Consider the following 18,085-nt stretch of genomic DNA (forward strand, 5'->3'; position numbering starts at 1 on the left):
ACTTTTATGTTTAAAATTTATAAAAATTTAACTGAGCAACAAAACTTTTTGGTTTGTAAGATTTATGCATCTGTTAATAAATCCTGCTCTTGTTTGAAGTCTCTAACTTATTTGCATCTTATTAAACCTGCTAAATCTGCAGGGGGTTGAATACTACTTGTAGGCACTGTATATATAAATAAATAAATATATATATATATATATATATATATATATACACACAAGTAGGAATGAACTGAACTCATTGGCAGAAACACCCGCATCCAAAGACCTTATGCTACACAACTCTGCAATCTGATATTCTGACGTCCAAGCATAATTCCATTTCTTAAAACCACCTAACAAAAAATCCTAGTTTGGTTAAATACACTAGTACCACAAGTCAAAGCTTGTAAAATAAAAAGATCAGTTGTGCTCATTTCAGAAATGGGTCAACATAGTCGCAACCTGAGGATTAAATCTAGTGATGGGACTGCACATGTGGAAGTAAATATATTAGAGCTTCTTATACATAATCCTTCATTTCAGAAGCAAACATATCATAAATTACTTTGCAACGTGGTACAGATCCGAGGTGTAAAAGAAAAAAGTGCTATGACAATTCAAAGCCAGTGTTCATGCTGATAGCGTAGCGGAGCTTCTCCCGCAGAATCACCTTCTTGCTGTAGTTGGGAAGTTTTAGGAGGTTAAAACAAGTAGAGGAGGTGGGAAGGCGCCCACCGGGTTCTCTTTTTCTAATTGTAAAGAAGCCACGTAGAACGCTACCCAACGTGTCCCCCGTATCCTGAAAAGAGGGTCAAAAACATGGTTAGAGAAAAGGGTTTGGGCCAAGTTATGGAAAGTATAACAAGGATGTGTTCAGATCCTGTTTGTACACACATACATCACAAAATTCTCCAAACTGTATGCCAATGAAAAAAAAGATGTTTGACCTTATTCAACAGTGTCACATTATGTAATGGTGTTACTAAATCCAGGGATAAACGGTTACTTATGAATAACGGTCTCACCTGATCATCAGATACCTCCACACAGCGAATGGAGAATGGCGGCTTTAGGTAGGCAAATCCTAACAAAGGAGGCCGGGAACACGAAGTAACAAACTGAAAGAGAAAGCAGGAGACATAACAATACTTATAGTCTTCCAGACATTATTAGACTGCAAAATCGAGACACGCAAGATTCATCCTGGCGCTGCACAGTAACCTGGCACCCGCTGCTACTGGCATGGGCATAGCTCCAGTGCTCTTTCCAACCACTGGACATACTATTATATTTTATTTCGGTAAGAACTCTACAATTATGTTTTCATCAGAAGACATGGGTTGAGAATGTCAGGCAAAGGGGATACCTTTAGAAACATGGCTTTTTCATCTGAATTGAAATCATTCGCTAAAATATCCCACAACCAGACAATAACCCGATGACTACCATGGAAGCCTCCATAGTACACCGTGTGTTTCCTGTAAAAGAAAAAAAAAATATTTAGTGAGGATTTTAACAAGACAGATTAATAGTGGTTGCTTCTATGAAAGAGATTTAAGTGTAACATTCGGCAAAAGACACAAAAGGCAAAGAGACAGAAGGTATTTCATGACATCTTCAATTATTTAACTCACTTGAGGTCATCTAAGTCGATCTCGGCATTGTCCCCTGATATAAGACGCTGCAGCTCGGGTGCGGAGAACATACGTATCCATTCAGGCCGGATGATAGAGCGGAAACCGCTGATGAGAGCAGCCGTCTGGTTCTTGATCTGTGTGTGCATGCGGAAGTGAGCCATAAGGTGGATGTAACTGATCCTGAAGAGCAGAAAGGGACACAGTCTGTACAAGAACATATGGCAGACAAAGCTGGATAAAGCAAATGCAAACTAGCAAATGAAAAACATCTAAACCATTAACGACAATAATAAAAAAGGAAACAGAAAAAGAGGGATTTTTGTTTTTTACCGTAAAATCTCTTTCTTGGAGCCTTCATTGGGGGACACAGGTAACCATGGGTGTATGCTGCTGTCACTAGGAGGCTGACACTATGCAAATAACGAAGAAGTAACTCCTCCCCGGCAGTGTACATCCTCCGACAGGCACCAGGCAACTCAGTTGGTGCAAAAGCAGTAGTAGGAACAGGTAATATAAAACTCAACCTATGTACCAACCCACAACAACGGCACGTTGGCCAACACGGTACAACTTCAAGGGAGGGTGCTGTGTCCCCCCCAATGAAGGCTCCAAGAAAGAGATTTTACGGTAAAAACCAAAAATCCCTCTTTCTTTCTCGCCTCATTGGGGGACACAGGTAACCATGGGACGTCCAAAAGCAGTCCCTAGGGCAGGATATTCTGCAAAAAAGAGGAGTTAGGTAGGCCGGTCAGAAACCGCCGCCTGCAGTATCCTCCTACCCAGGCTCGCGTCCGCAGAAGCCTGAGTATGCACCTTGTAGAATTTGACAAAGGTGTGAATGCGAGGCCGATGCTTGGTGACGAACTGCCCAGGAAGCTCCCACAGCTCGGGTAGAGTGAGCCTTCATCCCCGACGGAGGCCGTTTGTCTTGAACACGGTATGCCTTCAGAACCGCCGAACGGATCCAACGAGCAATTGTGGACTTGGAGGCGGGGAGCCCCTTTCGCCGCCCTTCCGAGACGACGAACAGAGAATCGGCCTGACGAAAGGAGGCAGTTCTGGCAAAATAAATTCGGATAGCCCTGACCACATCCAACTTGTGAAGAGATTTCTCCAAGGGATGAACCGGGGAAGGGCACAAGGAAGGGAGGACAATGTCCTCATTGATGTGAAAAGCCGAAACCACCTTTGGTAGAAAGGAAAGAACCGGACGAAGAACCACTTTGTCCTGATGCAGGACTAGAAAGGGAGAACGACAGGATAAAGCCGCCAGCTCCGACACTCTTCTAATGGAGATGATGCTACCTTCCCGGATAGAAGCGAGAAGGAAATGTCCTGAATCGGTTCAAAGGGCGTACACTGGAGGACGTCCAAAACGAGGCACAGGTCTCAAGGCTCGACAGGAGGACGATAAGGGGGAGCTATATGAGCGACCCGCTGGATGAAGGTCGGCACCTGAGGCAGAGAGGCCAGGTCTCTTTGAAAAAGAATGGACAGAGCGGAAATCTGACCCTTCAAGATGCTAAGGGAAAGACCCGAATCTAGACCCGCTTGAAGGAAACTGAGAAGGGATGGAAGGGAAAAGGTCATAGGAAACAGATTGTTGTCCTGACACCACCGGAAAAAAGCCTTCCAACACCTGTGGTAAATACGCAAGGAAGCCAGTTTTCTCGCCCTTATCATAGTCTGGATGACGCTATGAGAAAAACCCGCGTCCTTCAGGACCGCGGCCTCAACGGCCATACCGTTACATTCAGAGACCGAGAATTCGGGTGGAAGAGGGGGCCCTGCGAAAGAAGGACCGGACGATCCGGAAGCCTCCACGGAACGTCCGATAGCATGTTCACCAGTTCCGCATACCAGGCCCTGCGAGGCCAATCTGGAGCTACTAAGAGCATGGGAACCCCTTCTATCTTGATCTTTTTTACAACCCTTGAGATCAAGGGGAGGGGTGGAAACAGATCGGGCATCTGGAACTGGGTCCACGAGATCACGAGAGCGTCGCATCCGACAGCCATCGGATCCCGAGTTCTGGAGACGTACTGGGGAGCCTTGTAGTTTGCCCCGGAAGCCATCAAGTCGACGTCTGGAACGCCCCACCACTGGCAAAACTGGCTGAAGACTGCGGGAAGAAGAGACCAATCGCCGCCACGATGCCCTGACAACTCAGAAAGTCGGCTTCCCAATTGTCCACTCCTGGGATGTGGATGGCTGACAGAGAGGGAACGTGACCCTCCGCCCATCGCAGAATTTTTGCCACTTCCGCCATGACTTGCCTGCTGCGAGTCCCTCCCTGATGGTTTATGTAAGCCACGGCTGTAGCATTGTCCGACTCAATGCGGACCGGTTTCCCTGAAAGGAGAGACTCCCAGCGTATGAGGGCTAGGAAGATGGCTCTGATTTCCAAGAGGTTGATAGGGAGGAACGCCTCCTGAGCAGTCCAGCGGCCATGGGCCGTGAGGTGGAGGAAAACCGCCCCCCCCCCACCTTGGAGGCTGGCGTCGGTGGAGATCACCTGCCAGCGGGGAGGGAGAAATGACCTCCCGCGCAGAATGGAGATGGACAGCGTCCACCAAGAGAGCGACTGTTTCACCCTGGGCGAGAGGCGAAACGGACGATCCAGGGAAAGTGGGTTCCTGTCCCAGGCAGACAGAAGGGCCAGCTGGAGGGGACGAGAGTGGAACTGTGGAACTGAGCATAGGGGACCACTTCCAAGGAAGCGACCATTTTCCCCAGAACCCTCATGGCGAGGCGGAGAGACAGAGGATTCGGGCTCTTTAGAGCTCTGACCCAACCCCCCCCCTCCCGGCGAAGGGAAAGGAACTTCTCTTTGGGAAGAAAAACCTGAGCCTGAGAGGTAACGAATTCCATGCCCAGGAACTCCAGATGCTGAGTTGGAATCAGGAAAGACTTCTGATAATTGATTATCCAGCCGAGGCGAAGAAGCATGTCAAGAGTAAGTTGGAGGCTCTGGCTGCAATCCTGACGGGATGGACCCTTGATCAAGAGGTCGTCGAGGTATGGGATTACCAGAAACCCCTTCGAACGAAGAATGGCCATGATAGCTGCTATGACCTTCGTGAAGACCCTGGGCGCAGATGCCAGACCAAAGGGGAGGGCCGTGAACTGATAATGATGACCCTGGATCGCGAACCGGAGGAATCTCTGATGCCGTACGCAAATAGGAACGTGAAGGTACGCATCTCGGATATCCACGGAACACAGAAACTCTCCCTGTTCCATGGACGCGACCACCGAGCGTAGAGATTCCATCCTGAAGCGCTGAATCTGGAGATGGCGGTTCAGCTGCTTGAGATCCAAAATTGGACGGAGAGAGCCGTCCTTTTCTGGAACCACGAACAGGTTTGAGTAAAAACACGAAAACCGCTCACGATAAGACACCGGAACTATGACTCCTGAGGTGAGGAGCGAATCGACGGCCTGGAGAAGTCCTGAGAGGTGGGAGGGCTGTTTGGGAGGCCGAGAGAGCAGGAAACGTCTTCCTGGGGGTGAAGAAAATTCTATCTTGTAGCCTGAAGTGACGATCTCCCTGACCCAGGCATCATCGACTACTGATAGCCAAACCTCTGAGAACAGAAGAAGCCGGCCTCCCACCCTCGAGGGATTTCTAGGTGGGGGCGACCCGTCATTTGTTAGAAAACCTGTGGCCCCGAGATCCCGATGGTTTTGCGGGGTGGCTCTTAGCCCTCCAGCGAGGTGGAGGTCTGAAAGGAGGTTTTCTTCGGTCTCCCTGCGAGGAAGAACGGTCCTGGTTGGAGTTTCCTGAGGCGAAGGCCCGAAAAAGGGGGCGAATGGCCACAATGTTGCTGTTAGCCCTGGTGGAGCAGGCCGCTGCATCAAGGGAGGCATTCATGAGGTATTTTCCTGCAAGAGAAATCTGATCCGCCAAATCAGACAGTTCCTCAGCAGGAGCAGAGGCCAAAATGCCCCTGCGCAGGGTCTTGGCCCAGGCTGACACAGCCCTGGCTACCCAGGACGAGGCGAAACTAGGGCAGAGGGAGGCTCCGGAAGCCTCAAATGCCGATTTTGCTAATGCCTCGATTTGCCTGTCCGTGGGGTCCTTAAGGGAAGCCGCGTCCGGGATAGACAGAACCGTCTCCGAGGATAGCCTGGAGACGGGCGGGTCGACCTTAGGAGACTCAGACCATTTGGAGACAAGGTCGGAGTGAAAGGGGTATAGCACGTGAAGCCGTTTCCTGCCAGGGAAACGCTTGCCAGGGTTTTCCCAGTGTGTAGAGGTAGTGTTATCAAACTCCTTGTGATTAGGAAAAACCCTAGAAGGACGTTTAATTCGTTTAAACGCAACCGAGACGTCCTGAGAGCTTGCCTCATCCTCTTTAAGCTCAAGCGTTTGAATGATAGCTGAAATAAGGCTATCCACCATCTCCTGTGTTCCGGAAGTCTGATCTGCATCAGAGTCAGATTCCGACTGAGAGGATAGGTCAGACTCGACGTCCGCCTGCGAGGAGGGGGAACGGGCAGATAGGGGAATCCCGTCCAGGGAACTGGAAGAGGATCTAGATAAGGTCCTTTTTCTGTCTCTTTTGTCCGGTCTGCCTCTATGAGGGTCTTGGACAGGTGCGAGCGAATCGCCGTGTGAGGCGTTCGTGGCACTGGTGGCATTAGAGAGAAGCGGGATACGTTCAAGTGCCTGGACCAGGGACTGAGACACCTTAGTCAGGTCGGACACTGACTGAGACATAGCAACAGCCCACTCTGGAGGAGGGAGGTGCACTCATCCCGGGACCTAGGAGCTTCCTGAGGGGCGGACATGATGGGAGGAACGCAGGACGGGCAGAAGGCTGAAGGCTAACCTGAGGCCCACTTTTTCTTACAGTGAGCGCAGGCGTAATGGATGGCCGTAGTGGCAAAGGCCGGAGTGGGGTCGGACATAGGTGGATATTACCTTGTCCTGGAGCGGAGAACTACTGCCGGGAGGAGTTGAGCCCGAGAGAGCAGTAGTGCTGAGCCAGCTGAAAAACAGCGACAGCGGAAGCCGCAGGTGCCTATGTTCCCCTGAAATTCTTCTGTCCCACGCGGTGAGCCAAGCTGACAGGGAGCAGGAAGACACAGAAAAGAGCGCTGAGACAGCGCAACGCTGTGGGCGTGGACAGGCGCCGAAGGGGAAAGCAGGAGAAATGCCCCCAACTGCGCTGAAAAACTCCTGGCCGCAAAAATGCAGGCCGCCACAAGAGGGCGCAGAAGCGCCGAAAGGAGAAGAAAAAACTCCTGGCCGCAATAATGCAGGCAGCCACCAGGGGGCACAGAAGCGCCGAAAGAAGAAGAAAAGCACGGGAGAAAAAAAAAAAACTCCTGGTCGCAATAATGCCGGCCGCCACCAGGGGGCGAAGAAGCGCCGAAAGAAGGTGAAGAAGAAGCCTGAGAGAAAAAAATGGCGGGAGCACGCTGTTTGGATCCCGAGGAGGGAAGGAGAAATGCCGGTGTGCAGCAACAGAGAAAAACCAGCGCCAGAAACAAAAGGTAGCGACCCTTCTTCCCCGCTGCAGCCCTTTTACTCCCCTAATAAAGATGGAGATGTACCCCCATGTGATTACCCCCCTTAGAAGATCGCTTGCCGGGCGGCGTGCGGGCTGGGGGGGGGGGATCTAGGGGTGGAGTGTGTGTGTGTATGGGGGGGGGGGGTTTCATACTGTTGCTTGAAGATCCCCTATTTGGGGTTGAGGAACGCATCAGGATCCCTTGTAGGATGGAGGGTCCTGGAAGAAGTCCTCCTTCCCGCGCCACGAACTCCGGCGCAGAGGACGGCGTCGACCCCTGACTAGGGGGAGAGGGTCACTGGAAGTGACCGCCGTATTCCTCTCAGCCCACTCCGAGGAGAGGGATGAGGAGGGGAACGGGCAGGACTGGCCACCGAGGGAAAGGGTCACCCTGAACACCCGAATGGGTGACAGGGGACAAGTCCTGCCCAGCGGGTCCGAGAGGGTGCGATGTGGGTGATACCACACTGCTCTCTCGGTCGCTCCAAGTGGGGAAAACAGGGTGAGAAAAACTGCACCCTGTTACCCTGAAGGAAAGAGTCTGAAAAAGAAAGAGGAAAAGGTTAATAACACACAACAAATCCCTGTAAAAGAAATGCGGATCTGGGGTTAGATCCAGGTCCGCCTCCTACAGACACTAAGCAAAAACTGAGTTGCCTGGTGCCTGTCGGAGGGTGTATACTGCCGGGGAGGAGCTACTTCTTCTTTATTTGCATAGTGTCAGCCTCCTAGTGACAACAGCATACACCCATGGTTACCTGTGTCCCCCAATGAGGCGAGAAAGAAATGCTACTACTACTACTCCTACTTAACCGCTAATAAAATTTTTATTATTTATCTATTTTTTACTTTTGCATTTCAAGAGGCATAACGTTTTGTTTTTTTTCATTAATACAGCTGAATGAGGGGTTTTTTTGTGTCGCACCATTTTTAAGGCACAAATGATTTATTAACTCTTTCTTACACATAGACCCCTCAAAGTCACTTCAAAAGTGAAGTGAAAAAAATTGTTTAAAAAATGATGCTGACGAACAATTCTTGCAGTATGACGGTTTTAAAGAGTACACTGTACAGTGACAGAAATACGCTAAGCAATGGTGGGGGCGGGGTTGCACAGAGCAGGAGGACTACATGGCACTAGACAACTAGTCCTCTAGTGAATCTCAGTCTCCACATCATGCTGCACTCAAACAGCAAACACCTGCTGACAGATTCACTTTAAGGGCATAAAAATTCAAAGTTTAAAAATTGTGAATATTTGTCAAATTATAGATCATATCAAATCATATCAACTTATATTTATCATTAACATAAAGTACAATGTGTCATGAAAAAACAAACTTGAGATATGTGCAAGCCTTTTGGGCTGGTCAGGAAGGTGAAAACTGGCTTTGGTGTTTAGGCGTAAACAGTATGTAGTATTTCAGTCATGACATAAAATGTGTAATTAGATTCCAGAAAAAAATGCCTCTAAGGGGCATTAAGGGTTATGTGATGTAAGAGTGGCTAAAGATGTGGCAAGATGTGTATACACTTACTTGTTTTCATTAGCTACAGAAATGGATTTCCCTCCAGGGACCAGCTCATGGCAGACCAGCTAAAAATATATACATTGATCAGTGATCAGAAGTTTTCCTTATAATTCAATAGTAAATGTCCATCATGGTTCATCCGAAGAAATTACACATAGAGGAAAGTGGTGCCACAACATATTATGGAAGAGTTCTCCACTAGAAGCAAAGCAGCTTCCAATGAAACTAGCCACAATTCGTTTTCAGTCAGATTACATGTGAATCTTTAAAATTACATATACATTTTGTACCTATGGGTGTCATAGTGACATGAAACTTGTACAGAGCAGTAATATGCCTGCTTGCAGCGGTCCTTACTTATAGAGGTGCATGTTGATAAATAAATGCATTTTATAGACTATTAAAGCTTTGTCAACAGATTTCACAAGGCAAACTGTAAGCAAAGATGATCTCTTACATATAATAATGGTGTACTAACTTTGGGAATGTCAGGCTGTCGAATCCTTTTTGAAAGTTATTCTGCCTGATACTAAGATGAAAATGTTATGAGCGCAGTTAGGACAGAAAACTCCAGCTTCATAGGGTCTGTAGTTTGTATTGTGGAATTTGGTGACATATCTACTTTAATGCAGTATTTAAGAAAGCAGTAAACCTGAACCTTTAGGCTATGTGCACACGTTCAGCATTTCTCGCAGAAAATTCCTGAGAAAAACCTGAAATTTTCTGCAAGAAATCCGCAAGAAATCTGCATGCGTTTTTGATGCGTTTTTTTCCGGACATTTCCCAATGCATTTTGTAGTGGGAAATCCGCAAAAAAACCCGCAAAATTAATGAACACGCTGCGTTTTTTACCGCGATGCATTTTTTTCGCGGGAAAAAAACGCATCATGTGCACAAAACATGCAGAATTCATTCTAAATGATGGGATGCTTATTGTATGCTGTTTCTTTGTGGTTTTATAGGGTTTTATCAGAAAAAAACGCGAAAAAACAGCAACGTGTGCACACAGCCTTAACCTCCATTAAAAATTTTGGGGACAGGGAGTCCAGCACTGATTAGGTGCAGGGCTTGTATGATGTAACAACCTTACTAGAGCCCTAAGAGCGCAAGTGACGACACCTCAGAAATGTTTTTATTTTAATGAGGCAAACACGAGGAATGAGAAGGGATTGTCCCCTTTCAGTTATCTTTATAGTGCTCTGAGCTCTGTTTCTCTGATGCAGAGCTCCAAATCCCTGTACAGACATAAATGCATTGGACAATTGACTCGGCAACTGCCCCCCCAGTATGCAACAGTCTCTCTCCATGCCGATGAGGACATGAGTAGTGCTGTACTTCCAGCCCCAACTAGAGGGAACTTACTGCGTAAAGTGTTATTATTGAGTTCAACGTATAGACAGTATGTGGGAGGCTCACCATAGTGGAGGATGCACTATTATTTAAGGACTTGCTCATAAATTTAGATTAGGGAAGAAATTCATGGTACAGCTCTTCCAATGCTGTACTACACAACACCCCTAAAAACTGTAAAATCACTCCAAATATGGTGCCAAGCTAAATTATGGTAATCAATTTGGCAAAACAAACATCAAAAATCAGCTACCTGACCCATAACGTCTTCATCATAAGAAAGAGTGAGGCCTAGATCACTAATATCGCCATCATATCGCTGTAAAATGGAAGACAATAGCGTTACTCAACAGACAGACACACATCTAGTTTTTCAGTGTAAGCAGCTATGCAAAGAGCTACATCATGACAAAAATGGATGAAATGTATCAAGCTCAAGGTGAATTTCTGTAAAATCATTTGTACACTTGGAAATTACACATTTGTAGGACTAATATTTTAGTTCCTACCTGCTGCAAATAATATTATCTTTTTTTTTTTTATTCCCACCTTTAAAGAGCCATAATCTATTTGTCTGTCCACATAGCCAGATAGCAGCTTGTCTTTTCATTTGGGAATATAATGGGGGGTTTATTTTTTACAGTTTTCACTAGTTAAAATGTCCAGGTAACTTTATTATGCTGGTCAGTACAATTAGAGCAGTAGCATTGGCTAATGCCCCATTAACACTGTACTATGTAATAAGTATCTATAATATAACGCTGGGAGCGTCACTCTGTCCGAAGCCTTAATAGACTGCGCAGGCGCGACGCTCCTAGCGTTACATTATAGAAAAAATGCCGCCGAGAGCAGGGGTCGGGAGCACGGGGACGCCGTCTACATATGTACGCCCTGATTATGCAAATAATCCGCCGCCATAGTAAGTTTTTACTTACGCTATTCGTTTCGGGCGCCATTGTCTTGCTCTTCCTGGTGTCGGAATCGGCGCCTGCGCAGTCCGCGCTTTCCGGCGCCATTTTCTTGAAGACACACTGCTGTGTGTCTTCAAGAAAATGGCGCCGGAAAGCGCGGACTGCGCAGGCGCCGATTCCGGCACCAGGAAGAGCAAGACAATGGCGCCCGAAACGAATAGCGTAAGTAAAAACTTGCTGTGCCATGAGGCTGTGGCACTTCATGCCACAGCAATTTGTTACTTACGCCATTCCTTTCCGGCGCCATTGTCTTGCTCCTCCCGGTGCCGGAATCGGCGCCTGCACAGTCCGCGCTTACCGGCGCCATTTTCTTGAAGACATACAGCAGTGTGTCTTCAAGAAAATGGCGCCGGAAAGCGTGGACTGCGCAGGCGCCGATTCCGGCACCGGGAGGAGCAAGACAATGGCGCCGGAAAGGAATGGCGTAAGTAACAAATTGCTGTGGCATGAGGCTGTGGCACTTCATGCCACAGCTATTTGTTACTTACGCCACCTGATGGGGGTCATAAACCTTCATGGAGCAGCGTATGGGGCATATGGATGGGAGCAGCACATGACAGAACGGGGGAGCAGGATGGGAGCAGCATGTGACAGGATAGGGCAGCACATGACAGAACGGGGGTGCAGGATGGCAGCAGCACATGACAGAACAGGGGCGCAGGATGGGAGCAGCACATGACAGACTAGGGCAGCACATGACAGAACGGGGGTGCAGGATGGCAGCAGCACATGACAGAACGGGGGTGCAGGATGGAAGCAGCACATGACAGAACAGGGGCGCAGGATGGGAGCAGCACATGTCAGAACGGGGGCGCAGGATGGCAGCAGCACATGACAATGGGGGCGCAGGATGGGAGCAGCACATGACAGAACGGGGGCGCAGGATGGCAGCAGCACATGACAGAACGGGGGTGCAGGATGGAAGCAGCACATGACAGAACGGGGGCGCAGGATGGGAGCAGCACATGACAGAACGGGGGCGCAGGATGGCAGCAGCACATGACAGAACGGGGGTGCAGGATGGCAGCAGCACATGACAGAACGGGGGTGCAGGATGGAAGCAGCACATGATAGAACGGGGGTGCAGGATGGAAGCAGCACATGACAGAACGGGGGCGCAGGATGGGAGCAGCACATGACAGAACGGGGGCGCAGAATGGCAGTAGCACATGACAGAACGGGGGTGCAGGATGGAAGCAGCACATGACAGAACGGGGGCGCAGGATGGGAGCAGCACATGACAGAACGGGGGTGCAGGATGGAAGCAGCACATGACAGAACGGGGGCGCAGGATAGGAGCAGCACATGACAGGATGGTGACGCAGGATGGGAGCAGCCAGTGACAGAATGGAGGCGCAGGATGGGTGCAGCACATGTCAGAATGGAGGCGCAGGATGGGTGCAGCACATGTCAGAATGGGGGCGCAGGATGGGAGCAGCACATGTCAGAATGGGGGCGCAGGATGGGAGCAGCACATGTCAGAATGGGGGCGCAGGATGGGAGCAGCACATGACAGAATGGGGGCGCAGGATGAGTGCAGCACATGACAGGATGGGGACGCAGGATGGAGCAGCACATGACAGGATGGGGGCGCAGGATGGGAGCAGCACATGACAGAATGGGGGCGCAGGATGGGTGCAGCACATGACAGGATGGGGACGCAGGATGGAGCAGCACATGACAGGATGGGGGCGCAGGATGGAACAGCTCATGACAGGATGGGGACGCAGGATGGAGCAGCACATGACAGGATGGGGACGCAGGATGGAGCAGCACATACCAGGATGGAGACCATATACCAATATAAATGCTCGCCACCCGGGCATAGAACGGGTTCAATAGCTAGTAATAGTATAATGTTGATGACCAACCTACTGGTATTTCTAACACATATTTTTAAGTGCCTGTGTTGAATAAAAGTGAAGTTTTATTTACATGGTGACATAGCATAAAAAGTACTAGTCCAACGTAGTTTAATAAGTTATGCTTTAGCTGTCTTTGGGCAAATTGTACAGATATTTGAGACTATAGATCAAATTCTGAGAGGCTTTCATAAGTAGTTACCAATTTCAAAGTCAAAGCTGTTGATTATTCTCCTTTCCAGATGAAATATTAGATACATTTACAAAAGTAGATATTACTATTAGTTCTCAATTTTAGAGCCAGTTGGTTATAGGTGTTAAATGTCTGTGGCCTCATTGGTCGACATAACTGTAGTTGCAAGAAAGCAGCCATGGAACCACTTCATATATCCTGAGTACTAGACATTGGGGGGAATTATACTTTTTAGGCACTGATGTACAATATTTACCGTACTCAGTTTGGGCAATTAAATAGAATTTGCTACAAATTTCTTCAAAAACACTGAGTTCTGGGGAATGCAGAATATTTGGTATTCAATTAGAATGAATCCAACAAAATAGTCGGCAACCGCCTCTATTTTACGGTCTTCGGATGCCTTCCCTGCAGCTACCTGATCCTGTGATGCACCTTGCATATGTGACCACATGAAGCCAATAACGGACCTTGGCGTCGGAATAAATGAAGACTAGCACTGAGGTTCATGAAGTGGCAGAATTAAAAAGGACAGGTGATCGCATAGGAGAGATAAGTATAAGGTATTCTACTATTTTGTAATGACCTCTCCCCCCTCTATTTATAATGCTTTGGGGTCTGGAGAAATCTCATAGGATAAAAAAAGTCTATTCACAGGAACTTTTGGTTCAGTCCAATTTTATTTGTACCGAATTGTAAGCACCGGCCGAACTGATTGACTGCCAAAATTGTATTTTGGGAGATTTGCTGATAAGATAATGTTTAAGAGCAACTGGAAGAGATGCCATCAGGCCTTTTACAACATGGGTCTATAGCAAAAAGTGCATTTGTATTACAGAATGATTGTGTCCCTAAAATCTTTGCTCTCACCTTAATGGATGTAAGATTCTTATAGAACTCCGGATCCAAAGAAGGAAGCTCATCTACGGAGCTATAGAAGATGCTGTGATGGTGCCCTAATAACTGGCTAAGAAAAAATGAAGCAAAAGGAACATCCACCACAATACCCTAAAAGAGAGACATGCTATTAAATTTCCTACTGTGATTTTCAGAGTATGTAGAAATTCAGGGCCATGCCTTACCTCATATACTGCCTTTCCAAGCATCTTCCCTACAAACTCAAACAACTGGAGGTAGTTCTCATGGATGTAAGATGTAGGAGATGGGTATAACCGATCACCAGTGCTCGTAGTCTGCAGAAATCAGGAAAAGCAGGTTACACAACAGTACTTAGGTAAGGAAAACTGACAGGTTATCCTCCAAGTACCTTGAAGAGATTTAGTGCCGGGTCAAATACTTTCTTTATGATTTCCTCTAAGAATTCCTTAAAAACCCCATCCTGATCTATTCCAGCCTCATCTACTCCTAAGTCATTGACAAATTTGACTCTAATGACTCCTTTCATAGCATTCTGGGAGAGCTGCCGGAGCTGGTCATATCCGTCCTGTGAAGCAAACCCAGTAAAGAAAACATTTTATCTGTATTCAGATCATAACATATTGCGGAATTTATTATTGCACATCACAACATTTCATGTCAGCTTTAATTGGCAATGTTCAATAGGAGCAGGTCCATCGATTTCTAACATGTAAGGTTAGGTTCACACCAACGTTTGGAGTACCACGGTTCTGTGCTATCATAGGAACACAATAACGGAACTCCTGCGGGAAACAGATCTAATCCATGATGGACACAAATGAGGCCAGTCAGACCCCATTTCATTATTATGGGATCTATTTGGTTTCAATTAGAGTGACGGTCGTTTTAATGAAATTGCAAATAAGGCACATCACAGACCTCGTGGAAAGAGTTCGAAAAACGTATCACCCAGGCACAACCTCAACAACTCAAAAAGTGATATCCCTAAGCTACAAACAATTTAAGAATTTAGTTCAATTTACATTAAGTGTAAAAAGAACACGAGACTTATATTCTCTTAATTAACTCCTTATTACTAAAACTGACCATTTAGAAAAGTTCTTCCGATGTACAGTACCTCAAGCATTCGTGATCGTCGTATAGTGATGTGTGTTACATGAGGCGACGCGGTGTTTGTCTCCACCAAACCCAGCTTCTCCTTTTCCTTGGTAACTATATTTCGGAACAAAAGAACTCTCTGCAGAACAGAGAAGTGAGGTTACAATCAAAAACAAATGCAACATCTTACTATTTTCTGACAGCGTGACTGACTGTGAAAACGTGACTAGCTTGTGAACAGTCTTTTTGTTACGTATTAGAAAAAGTATATTCATGCTAATTTCCATGGCTATGTATATCTGTTAAATGGAACTGAAATATCGGAGGTGGGTGAAGGGTTAAACGGTCTGTCCGGTCAGAAGATATTTATGACCTATCTCTAGTGGCTGTTCTGTAGTACTCGGCAGTAGGTATGAGCGAAACGGATCGGACAAATTCAAAAGTCGCCGACTTTTGGCAAAGTCGGGTTTCATGAAACCCGACCCGATCCTAGTGTGGGATCGGCCATGCGGTCGGCGATCTTCGCGCCAAAGTCGAGTTTGGCGCCATTTTTTCAGCCAATGAAGAAGCGTGGGCAGAGTGATGACATAGGTCTTAGGGGCGTGGACGCCTATCGCCATCTTCTCGCTTGTGCGCTGTAGCGGTTTGCAATGTGTAACACCAGGTTTTCTGTTCAGGGACGGGAGAGGGAGAGAGAGGGAGAGAGGGAGACAGAGAGAGAGAGAGGGAGAGGGAGATGGAGAAGGAGAGGGAGAGAGAGAGAGAGAGAGACCGAGACCCTAAAAAGTAAAAGTCGCTCAACCCTACTCAGCAGCGACAGCTACACATTGGATTGAGCTCAGGTCTAGAAATTTACATCCAGCCGCAGTCAGAGTACATAACAACTAATCAGTGGAGGTGATGGGTGTCGGACCCCTACCAACCAGACCGTGATGACCTATCTTGTGGATAGGTCAGCAATGGCCTCTGACAAGGCAACATTTTTAATCTAACAGATGTGCCATATTTAATTTAGTCTAAGAAATGACCATACATTTTTGTGCGGGATGACATGAGGGATGTACTGAAGTAAGAGCTGAGCTCTTTTTCTCTCTTTGTCCAGTTCTTGGAAAAGCACAGCCGGTTTAAGATCTCTGTGTGGAAAGTGAGAATCATTTTAGTTGTCTTGAAGCCAAATCATAGTGAATACAATGATCAATCTGATATTAGAGCGTAAAATGACATTGTTAAAAATGCAGTGCCACAATTACAGCCTTAAAGGGGTATTCCATGCTACAGATATTTCACAGTGTATTGGCCGTCCCCTGGTACTGCAGCTCAGCTCCTATTGAAGTGAATGGGAGCTGAGTTGCAGTACCCAGGAACGACCACTACACGGTGTATGGAGCAGTGCTGACTAAAAATCAGATGCTGTCAGGCAAAGTTTCCTTGAAACACCATTACAAGGGATTTTCCAGCTGAAGTGAGACCTGCTGCTATTTGAGAAGTGGATACTATTATACCCAATACAGGTAATGCTATGTAAACCCAGGCTCAGTAAACTACCAGAAAAATCTGTGTGTGTGTCTAAATTATTTATTTCATATAAGATTGTCTAGACTGGATAAAATTGCATACAGTCATTAAGATTTATCTACACAAAGCCTGAAACCTCTTTTTAAGATATAGTAACTCACTTCCGCAGCCAGTGTTCCTCAGGGGCAAATCTCCTCCGGCAATCTCTCTCATAAAGAACCATAAGCCAGCCATGCACGGAATGGAAAAGTTCCAAGGTTTCCCCTTTAGCATTCTCTGCAAAGAACATAAATATTCACATTTTAAGAACTACAATCACTTAACGCAATGAAAGAGACAGCATGTGACAACCTCTTATTAGTGAGTCCAGGGTGGTGAAAAAAAATTGAGACTGCCCTCTTAGATTATCACCACTCTGTCCTACTCAGTGATGTGTCCCCCGTCAGTCTGATGGGACCAACAACCAGTGGGGAAGTCACAAGCAACTGAACTGAATGAAAATCAATTAAAGGGTGATTCCCATCCTCATAGATGGCTATTTTTGAATAGCGCTTGTAAAAAAAAAAAAAGCAGTTTTTCAATTAGTGCTTATTAAAACTTGCAGTCATTCTTGAGATGGTGACACTTGACTTTACAGCTTGTTGCCTAGGAGACCGACCCCTGCTGCTGGAAGCTTGTAAGCACTAAACTGTAGCTGGCCAGGGATTAAGAGGCAACAGCACACTTCAAACAACTTGGCAAGCTCAATAGAAAACTTCTGGTCAGTATTGTGCATGTTGTGCTGTCTAGAAGCGGTGGTCGATCTCCAAGCTGTAAACAAAACTATTAATGTCTTAGGAACATCTGAAGATTTTAAAATGCAGAAAATTGCTAAATTGCTTGTATTTACAAGGACCATCCAGAAATACCCATTTAAGAAGAATGAAATAATCCTTCAACAGCAAATCTGCCAGTCTAATATGCTGCTCTATGTAAGGGCAGGAAATCAGTTACAGGTTCTAGTAGCCAAAATCTGTAAAGATTTCTAGTGGCCACACGGTATATCATTTGTTTTATTAATCTGACAGATTCACTTTCAGTGAATAGTGCTAACACACAGCCCATGAACAAGAATGGCCCCGGTGTCTGACAATCACTTCTAATCAGGAAATTTGCCACATGTAAAAAAAACAGACATATGTTCCGAAAATCCTAAGGAGCAGGATTTAAAGTGACATAGAAATAAGCAACGTTTTAACCCAGACCTGGGTCTTGTTCCAGTCATTCTGGAGGGAGGAGATGAACACATCGTTAGTGACAACGAAAAAACAAAATAATATATACAAGGAATATATATATATATATATATATATATATATATACACACATACATACACACACATATATACACACATAGACACAAAAGACGTGGTTGAGAGTATGGGGCAACAGTACATAATAATAAGCATCGTTAACGTATGTGTTGAACAGGCTGCTGTTAACGCAAGTGCCAATATATCATATCGCTAGCGCAGACAGAGCTAGCAGATGCTCCATCTGCGCTA

At 46.6% G+C, this 18,085-nt stretch overlaps 1 protein-coding gene across 1 annotated transcript in view; it reads right to left on the minus strand.

Annotated features, from left to right (window-relative positions):
- Positions 1-468: 468 nt before the first annotated feature.
- UBE3B (ubiquitin protein ligase E3B) overlaps positions 469-18,085 on the minus strand; it is an 83,788-nt gene continuing 66,171 nt past the window's right edge. The window contains exons 17-28 of the mRNA XM_069759452.1: positions 16,703-16,817; positions 16,060-16,159; positions 15,046-15,165; positions 14,317-14,493; positions 14,132-14,242; positions 13,920-14,057; positions 10,277-10,342; positions 8,680-8,738; positions 1,620-1,802; positions 1,352-1,463; positions 1,011-1,103; positions 469-784 (exon numbers count right to left, since the gene is read on the minus strand). Coding sequence (XP_069615553.1) covers positions 593-784; positions 1,011-1,103; positions 1,352-1,463; positions 1,620-1,802; positions 8,680-8,738; positions 10,277-10,342; positions 13,920-14,057; positions 14,132-14,242; positions 14,317-14,493; positions 15,046-15,165; positions 16,060-16,159; positions 16,703-16,817 — 1,466 coding nt within the window. The 3' untranslated portion in view covers positions 469-592. The remainder of the gene's footprint in view (positions 785-1,010; positions 1,104-1,351; positions 1,464-1,619; positions 1,803-8,679; positions 8,739-10,276; positions 10,343-13,919; positions 14,058-14,131; positions 14,243-14,316; positions 14,494-15,045; positions 15,166-16,059; positions 16,160-16,702; positions 16,818-18,085) is intronic.

This window comes from Ranitomeya imitator, chromosome 1 (assembly GCF_032444005.1).
Source record: "Ranitomeya imitator isolate aRanImi1 chromosome 1, aRanImi1.pri, whole genome shotgun sequence".
NCBI classification, from domain to species: domain Eukaryota; kingdom Metazoa; phylum Chordata; class Amphibia; order Anura; family Dendrobatidae; genus Ranitomeya; species Ranitomeya imitator.